The following is a 10,000-nucleotide window of genomic DNA, read 5'->3' as shown; positions in this document are numbered from 1 at the left end:
TCAAATAGTTTTCTCCTTCGCTGTATACATTTAGTGTGGGGACAAGTGTGTCTGTCTCCAATATTGTCCACACCTGTCTCAATCTAAACACAGCAGTGCGCTCTTAAACGCACGGCGGGAAGCGAGGGAAAATGACGGTAAACCAAGCGCTTGGCTCCGTTTAATCCGAGGGGAAATCTCCGCAGCAAAGTCGTGTCGTTGGTCCGCCATGATTATCAAGCCAAACGACGCGAGTGCGTATGCGCCTGACTTCTTGTTGCCGAAAATGCATTAATAAATGACGTTTTTTCGGTCATTAAAAAATTAAACGGTATTACTAACCGTCGGGAATTATCACAAATTATCATTATACCGTGGCCCTGCGATGAGGTGGCGACTTGTCCAGGGTGTACCCCGCCTTCCGCCCGATTGTAGTTGAGATAGGCTCCAGCGACCCCGAAGGGAATAAGCGGTAGAAAATGGATGGATGGATGGATCATTATACCGTTTACTGTTACATCCCTTGTCCATTAACAAGTAAAAAGTCAAGGGCGGTCACGGCCTGTTCTTGCCGCAAATGTTGGTACATTTTTTGGGCATTACGGAAAATGACGAGGGCGGTCGCGGCAGGTGCCGCAATAAAATTCGAGCGCTGCCCTGACACATGAGTATCTGTCATAATAGCTAATAATCAGGGTGGTGTCTATATGAGGTGTGGCACGCTTTTTTTCCCCCAGCGTATGACACACTCAGGAATTAATTGGGGCATAGCTTCTATTAGAGTGGAGGCAACTAGTTTACATAATATGGCATTTGGAGTTCTTCATTCAGTTCTACTTGTTATTATGGCACAAACTGACTTTCACAGTATTATTAATCACACGCATTTTGAGGGAATTTCCACTTAGGTATGTATGCATTTTCTCCTTGCAGAAACATGACTGGGAGGTGGCAGTTAAATGCATCAACAAAAAGAACCTGGCCAAATCCCAAACATTGCTAGGGAAGGAGATCAAAATACTTAAGGTGAGATGAAACACACCTTTTTAGTAGTTGAAACACTATTTTTAAAATTATATGCATTATATTTCTTACATAAGCAGGACTAATTAGTCAATCAGCATTTTTGCTAGCCTTTAAGCTTTGTTTATTTATGTTCTAAAGGTATTGCTTTCTTTAACACAATGCCCTGTTACAGTAAATGGAAGGTACAAGACCAATACTGCATCCATTTTTAAAGTAACCTTGAAATAAATAAAAAAACCTTGTCTGTTTTTTGCAGGAACTGAAGCATGAAAACATTGTAGCATTACTGGACTTTCAGGTGTGTAATAATACGCTTCTACATCATAACATCCCGTGTCATTACCTCATCTCCCACTGTCCTGGTTTGCCATCAGTCTGTGCTAGCTAGCTAGCTACACTGAGCAGATGGGGCTGTTGGCCATGTCTGTGCCACATGACCCACTTCTCTCGCATGCAATGCGACGAGTTTGGTTTTCTGTGTTGTTGACCTTAACCAAGGAACTGTTTATTTTCTTAAAAACACGCTTGTGGCTGACTGTTTTTCTTTTATAAAAGTGGCACTTCCTGGTTTGTGTCCTCTTGAACCCAGACATTGTCTGCCTTCATTGTCTGTGGTGTGCTTCATCAGCGATTTGTATTTCTGACCATTTTCAAGGCCCGAATGTGCTCCCCAGTACTCTAATATAACCAGGTAATGTGAACATATGCCTATTTAGTTACCATTATTAGCATCTTAGCGCTGCAGAGAAGTAGTTCGAAGAAATGAATAGTCACGGATGCTTGCAACCTGGGAACCCACATTGACTGTGGCCTGGACACACACCTCTCACACAGTCAGGACAACCTCAAACACACCTGAACTCAAGCAAGTGTTTCTGTTAGATTTGTGGAATTTAACTATCATCTGACCAGACCTGACTGACTGAGGAATTTTATCCTTAAGTAATGTCTACACTTTTCACTGAGGCAAGTTCAGCTGGAATGGTGGTGTTTTTTTATGCTGCATTACAGGGTCTAAGCAAACCAGAAATACCACAAATGTGCCTTTTGCCAGTTTTCATGTAAGGCCTGTGTTATGTTTTAAGTACTTGGGGGACGGCGTGGCTCGGTTTGGACGAATGACCTCTGACTGACAATTTTTTTTGGTCACTCGATTGACAGAGGTAGTTATCTGCTTAGTTAATATAATCACTTCCATTGTGCAAATAAGCTACATTTCTTAGTATCCAATCATTATCAATTAGTATTATCACTAGAGGACAAAGCTAAATATGTTTCACACATTAAGAGTAAGCCAAGAGCAGGCATTCTAATCGCTAAGCTAGCTTGAAACAACACGAGAAAGAAGTTCTTCAAGAAGTCTATATTTTTATTTACAAAATCAGGAAGTAATTCCTTTCACTTAGGAAGACTTTTAGGGCAAAAACCAAATTATTTAAATGAGTATGAGAGTACAGTTTTTACTCTTGTTTAGTTATTGTGTACTATTGACTTTGTTGTGAGCAAACAATTGTAAAGACTTCGGAACTAGTTTAAATATTGTGTTGATATTGGTACACTGTTCAAAGCACTCACCCTAAACAGATTGAACAATGTACACTTAATACATGTGATCGGTATGGGTATTGTTCTATTTCACTCATGGAAGATTGGTATTAGAATGGACAGTATTCAACCCTGATCGGAACATCCCTATTTTCTATGCTTGAAAAATGCTTGATTTAGGACCAAAAATTGTAGAATGCACTTTAATATATACAAAGCGTATAAGAAGATATATATATATATATATATATATATATATATATATATATATATATATATATGCATGTTAGAACATTGTTCTAACATGCCAGAGGCTGTTCACCTTGGAGACCTGCTGCGGATATGGGTACGGCTTGGCGCGAGATTTACACCTTCTCCCCCGGATTTTCAAGGGCCAGCGAGAGCTCACCGAGAGCTCTCCCCCTCTAGGGGAGACCGAAAGCAATGGATGTCGAGTGGGTCTGACATAATATTGTGAAAGTCCAACACATCAGCGAAAGTCCAGTCCATGGTGGGGCCAGCAGGAACCATCCCGAGCGGAGACGGGTCAGCAGCGTAGAGATGTCCCCATCCGATGAACAGGCTAGCGGTCCACCCCGGAGCAGAGTAGAAAAGAAAAGAAAAGAAACTGCAGATCAACTGGTCTAAAAAGGGAGTCTATTTAAAGGCTAGAGTATACAAATGAGTTTTAAGATGAGACTTAAATGCTTCTACTGAGGTAGCATCTCTAACTTTTACCGGGAGGGCATTCCATAGTATTGGAGCCCGAATAGAAAACGCTCTATAGCCCGCAGACTTTTTTTGGGCTCTGGGAATCACTAATAAGCCGGAGTTCTTTGAACGCAGATTTCTTGCCGGGACATATGGTACAATACAATCGGCAAGATAGGCAGGAGCTTGACCGTGTAGTATTTTATACGTAAGTAGTAAAACCTTAAAGTCGCATCTTAGGTGCACAGGAAGCCAGTGCAAGTGAGCCAGTATAGGCGTAATATGATCAAACTTTCTTGTTTTTGTCAAAAGTCTAACAGCCGCATTTTGTACCATCTGTAATCTTTTAATGCTAGACATAGGGAGGCCCGAAAATAAAACGTTACAGTAATCGAGACGAGATGTAACGAACGCATGAATAATGATCTCAGCATCGCTTGTGGACAAAATGGAACGAATTTTAGCGATATTACGGAGATGAAAGAAGGCCGTTTTAGTAACACTCTTAATGTGTGACTCAAACGAGAGAGTTGGGTCGAAGATAATACCCAGATTCTTTACCGAGTCGCCTTGTTTAATTGTTTGCTTGTCAAATGTTAAGGTGGTATTATTAAATAGATGTCGGTGTTGAGCAGGACCGATAATCAGCATTTCCGTTTTCTTAGCGTTGAGTTGCAAAAAGTTAACGGACATCCATTGTTTAATTTCATTAAGACACGCCTCCAGCTGACTACAATCCGGCGTGTTGGTCTGCTTTAGGGGCATGTAGAGTTGGGTGTCATCAGCATAACAGTGAAAGCTAACACCGTATTTGCGTATGATGTCACCTAGCGGCAGCATGTAAATACTAAAGAGTGCAGGGCCAAGAACCGAACCCTGGGGAACTCCGCACGTTACCTTAACATAGTTCGAGGTCACATTGTTATGGGAGACACACTGCATCCTGTCAGTAAGATAAGAGTTAAACCAAGACAAGGCTAAGTCTGACATCCCAATACGCGTTTTGATACGCTCTATTAAAATATTATGATCAACAGTATCGAAAGCGGCGCTAAGATCAAGAAGCAGCAACATAGATGACGCATCAGAATCCATCGTTAGCAATAGATCATTAGTCATTTTTGCGAGGGCTGTCTCCGTAGAGTGATTTGCCCTGAAACCGAATTGAAAAAGTTCACAGAGATTGTTAGACGCTAAGTGTTCATTTAGCTGCTGTGCGACAATTTTTTCGAGAATTTTCGAGATAAACGGAAGGTGGGACACCGGCCGGTAGTTCACCATGAGGTCAGGATCGAGGTTAGGTCTTTTGAGTAGAGGATGAATAACCGCTTTTTTGAATGCTAGGGGAACAGTACCAGAGGAAAGTGATAAGTTTATAATATTTAACACTGATGGACCTAATAAAACAAAAAGCTCCTTGATAAGTTTCCCAGGAATTGGGTCAAGTAAACATGTTGTTTGTTTTGTCCCTTTTACACATTTTGACAATTCCTCCAATGTTATTTCATCAAAGAGAGAGAAACTATTTTGGAGGGCAGTGTCCGTCGTATATACAGTCGTATTTGTGTTAATAGAACCCAGTTGTAGCTGAGATGCATTGTCTTTAATCTCTTTTCTAATGACTTCAATTTTCTTATTAAAGAAATTCATAAAGTCATCTGCTGAGTGGGTGGAGCTACTGGGAGGAGTCCCTTGTTGGGTTAGCGATGCTACTGTACTAAACAAAAATTTAGGATCATTTTTGTTGAGGTGGATGAAATTTGAGTAATATTTAGCTTTAGCTGAGGTAAGCATGCGTTTATAAGTTATTAAACTATCACTCCATGCTTGATGGAAAACCTCAAGTTTAGTCGCACGCCATTTGCGTTCCAGCTTTCTACATGATAATTTCTGGGCTTTAGTTTCTTCTGTAAACCATGGGGTACGCCTTTTAGGGGCCCTTTTTAGCTGTAGCGGTGCTACACTATCAATGGTGTCGCGCAGGGCGTCGTTAAAGCTGTTAGTGAGGTTATCAATAGAGCCCACATAATTTGGGAATGGTGCCATTACCGAAGGCAGTAGGTCAGTAAGAGTCATCGTTGTGGCAGTATTAATGTTGCGGCTGCTATAGTAGTTATTATTATTATTATTAGTTTGTTGACAATGAGTCAGAACTTCGAATTTTATAAGGTAATGATCGGACATTACTTTAGTGTATGGGAGTATCGTAACTTTAGAGGTGGTGACACCCCTGACAAGCACTAGATCTATCGTATTACCGTTGCGATGGGTTCATTTATTATTTGTGTAAGACCACAGCTATCAATTATAGTCTGGAGCGCCACGCATGGAGGGTCCGATGGGGTATTCATATGGATGTTAAAGTCTCCCATTATGATTATATTGTCGGCGTGCGTCACTAGATCAGCAACGAACTCTGAAAATTCATTGATAAAGTCCGAATAAGGCCCTGGGGGGCGGTAGATGACAGCCAGGTGCAGAGGTAGCGGTGTGACAAACCTCACAGTAAGCACCTCAAACGAGTTATATTTATTATTTAGGTCCGAGGTAAGGCTAAAGTTTTTGTTGTATATTAGTGCAACACCCCCACCCCTTTTAATGGGGCGGGCAATATGCGTTCCTGTATAGCCAGGAGGAGACGCCTCACCCAGCGCAAAAAATTCGTCTGGTTTGAGCCAGGTCTCGGCTAGACCAACGACATCAAGATTGTTGTCTCTGATGACTTCATTTACTAATAACGTTTTGGAAGACAATGACCTTATGTTTAAAAAGCCCATATTATAGGTAGTGGGCTGTTTTGAGGAGTTTTTGTTGAAAGTATCCGTAGTAGCAATATTAATAATGTTACGTTTATTATGCGTAGTGCACTTTAAATAATTTCGACCATATCTAGGAATTGATATGACAGGAATTTTTAGATTGTTTGCCACCTCAGTAAAATGCATGTCCACCTCTGACGCAGAAAAAACATGTGAGTTGTATATTATTCTAAGAGAATTGCTATGTGTGCAGGGATTATCCAGCCTGGCGCTGGCTAGTTCTAGCTTAACAGACTCCTTATTAGCGCTTCTTTGTGGATTAGCATTTAGCTTTTTCGTTAGCCCCGCTAACAACAACGCATTTAGCTTTGTTGTTAGCCCCGCCCGACACCCCCGCTTCTGCTTCCGAGCACATCGCTTACGTCTCTTTCGTTGACGGTCTCCGCTGGTAGTGGACGCCGCTGCTTCAAAGGCCACTGCTGGATGTAGCTCGCGAAGAATTCCCAAGCTAGCGAGTAGGTCCACCGTACACGCATCTTTCAGCCCAAAATGGCCCGATCTCTCCACATCCAGAATCGTAATTCGGTCGTAAGTGATCACGGAGTGAACACGCTGTGAGCCAGCCATGAAATTGACTGAATTGAGGGGTATTTTTGCCAAATCGGTCTACACTTCCAGGAGCGCTCGCAAGAAGCCGCTGCCTTGAAGCGCCGCCATCTTGGAAAAAAAAAAAAATGTGTATATCAGAATCAGAAGTACTTTATTAATCCCCGAGGGGAAATTAAGATATATAATATATGTTTATATATGTATATGTATACATATGAATGTGTATATATATGTGTATGTATATATTTTTAATAGATTAACTTACCTTTTTGTCTTCTTTTGACATGTTATTAACAAAAGAAGAACTCAGGCCTGAGAAAGATCATGGCTGCAGAGGCATGTGTTCATTTGGCAAAAATACTTTGTCTTGATTTTTATTACAGTGGTAGCTTAACTTGAAAGTGCCCAAACTTAAAGAGTTCTCGACTAATTGTTATGCTTTAAATTGCTAGCAAAAATTAGAGTTAATAGCATCCATTAGTTGGTGTAAAAATGCCACAGTGAATCATGTAAGATTCGACCAAACTAGCCGGTCTTACTCTCTGGCATTAACTTGATTTGAAGTACAAGTGTTTTCAGGTTAAAACTTTGTCACAAAACCAATTAAACTTGCAAGTTGAGGTACTACTATGTACCCCAACTTGCAAGCTTATACATTCACTAGTACAGCATTTATTTTCAAAGGTGAATTGTGCTTTTTTTGTAATTTTTCCCATCATTCAAAATCCTTATGTAAAACAAGAACACATTTGTATTTCTTTTTTTATGCATTCTAACTCATAAATACTAGCAAAAGTCAGCCAACAATGGAGCTAACGGCATTCGCTCTATTCCGCCTATAAAGTGCTGTAAAAACATTCAAGAACCTCCATCAACGGTTTTATACATACTGTAAGTGTGTATGTAATGTAGTAACAGGCACATTCATAACATTTACATATTTTGGTCATTTTAAGCATATAGCAATGTAAGCAGATCCAGTAAGTAGCAGTAATGCTAAGTGCTAGACAAGAAATACAAACTATGAACATACAAAACAACCACTTACTGTACACTGTCTGCTCTCACTAGGATTATAACTGATGGGATGGGCTTTAAGGGCTAGATTAATGATGTCCTTGCCATTGTCCTAACGTTTATTTACGAGTGAGAATGCCTTAAAAAAGAAAAACGTGTTCCTATCTTACATAACAATTGTGAAAATAAATGGAATGTGTCTCAGTGTGTGCATCAAAAAAGTGTGATTGTGTAACTTAGCCAGTTTTTACATATACAGTGTCCCCTCGCCATTTCACTGTATGCTTACAATGGTCTCAGGGCATCGCAGATTTTAAAGTACAATTGAGTACATCGAGATTTGAGTACCCATATACCGTACGTTTTCATGTTAAAATGACGTAGGTTTCAGAGTGTAGGAAGTGTTTAACGAGCCTATTAAATATTCAGGTGTGTGTGCAGCTGTGTGGAGGGCTTATACAGACTTTAAATGCATACAGTATTGATACAAATCGTAAAATAGTGTCCCGAATTTGCGGAATTTAACCTACTGCCGAGGGGTCTGGAATGTTTCCATGGTCATAATTGAGGGAACACTATGCTGTAATTTTGTACTTGTCCAGCATAAAGAAAAACTAATCCATATACCACATACAAAACAAGGGATTGCAGGTCCTTCTAGTTTCACTATACAGTTTGTTTATAAAGCAGCATACATTCACCAGCCATACATTTTCACAAATTCACCATATCGAGTACACGAGTCAGATCAAAACATTTGCCTTCACGAAGAAAGAAATCAGATTAGATTGACATTGTCTTTGTGATATTAATTTACCATTATGTTTATCGTTGTGGCTGTACTTTTCGGTGGTGGACGCTGTTGCAAATGTTTTGATTAGCTTTTTAGCCACATACATACTAACATAACACCAATGAGGAATTCAAAGGTATTTTCACTTTTGCATGCAACAGCATTTGAAAAAAAAATACTAATAAGTAAACACATTGTGGTAAATGTATTTGAGAGACCTTGTGCAGTTTAAATGAAATTGATGGCATCACTCAAGTAAACAACAATAGCTCAGAGGCGCTTTGATTGATTGATTGAGACTTTTATTAGTACCGTAATTTCCGGACTATAAGCCGCGCCTGACTATAAGCCGCACCAGCTAAATTTAGGGGAAAATACAGATTGCTCCATATATAAGCCGCACCCGACTATAAGCCGCAGGGTTTTGATGTGTAATTACCGTAGTATATAGGGGTTCCTGCTACCACGGAGGGGATTGTCGGGACAGAGATGACTGTTTGGGAACGCAAAGCGTCCCATTTATTAACAATAAATCTTTCAATCATTCAATCAAACTTTCACATCTTTGACATGGCGAACAGCATTCGTGCAGAGTACAAATAATACAACGGTGCAAAGTAATACAAAGTGCTCGCCTGTACGTTATCAAAATAACCAGCCTACCGGTATATGAAAATTAAGTCTTTAATCATTGTGTCATCGTCTTCCTCCTGCGTACTAAAACCACCGAAATCCTCTTCGTCTGTGTCGGAGAAGAACAGGCCGTAAATAAGCCGCACCCTTGTATAAGCCGCAGGGACCAGAACGAGGGGAAAAAGTAGCGGCTTATAGTCCGGAAATTACGGTAGATTGCACAGTACAGTACATATTCCGTACAATTGACCACTAAATGGTAATACCCGAATAAGTTTTTCAACTTGTTTAAGTCAGGGTCCACGTTAATCAATTCATGGTAAATTCTGATTCAGCTGAACTATTTTTTAAAGAAAAAAAACACCACTGGCTTCAGCGTGACACTTCCAGACCACAGTCATCTGTTGCCATGTGATAAGAGTGTGTTTTTATCGAGGCCCACTTACACAAAAACGTATACTGTATGATGCAATGAGAACTAGGGTTGCAAAGGGGTGGAAAGTTTACGGTAAATTTTCGGAAATTTACCACGGGAAGTTAAGCTCGGGAAGTTTGGAAATATTGACAATTTTTTGATTATTCAAAGTTGGACACCGTCCATGGGAATTAATGGGGAATTACAATAATTATATATTATTAGACACTTGTCTATATGCTGCTGCATCTTTGTGGCATTTTTGACATAGCTCTTTGCACAGTATTTGCAAATGTACACAGCCTTTCCGTCTACATTGGTTGGGGTGAAATGTCTCCACACATCAGATGGTTTACGTGGCATTATTCTGTTTGTATTTATCTATTATTGTAAAACACTAATGCAATGCCACACACAGATGTAAATAGTCAGCTAAACAACTGGAGTAGTCTTTCAAAATATTTTACTGATGGACAAATGAATAAAAATAGGCTAGATGAATAAATTAACACT

At 40.0% G+C, this 10,000-nt stretch overlaps 1 protein-coding gene across 1 annotated transcript in view; it reads left to right on the top strand.

The window, feature by feature from the left end:
* Nucleotides 1-10,000, top strand: part of LOC133638481 (serine/threonine-protein kinase ULK1-like) — a 55,048-nt gene that overhangs the window by 11,200 nt on the left and 33,848 nt on the right. The window contains exons 2-3 of the mRNA XM_062031142.1: nucleotides 913-1,005; nucleotides 1,262-1,303. Coding sequence (XP_061887126.1) covers nucleotides 913-1,005; nucleotides 1,262-1,303 — 135 coding nt within the window. The remainder of the gene's footprint in view (nucleotides 1-912; nucleotides 1,006-1,261; nucleotides 1,304-10,000) is intronic.

Source organism: Entelurus aequoreus, linkage group LG21, assembly GCF_033978785.1.
Source record: "Entelurus aequoreus isolate RoL-2023_Sb linkage group LG21, RoL_Eaeq_v1.1, whole genome shotgun sequence".
Taxonomy (NCBI): Eukaryota; Metazoa; Chordata; class Actinopteri; order Syngnathiformes; family Syngnathidae; genus Entelurus; species Entelurus aequoreus.
The sequence above is the reverse complement of the archived record's forward strand: the minus strand, read 5'-3'. Positions and strand labels throughout refer to the sequence as shown.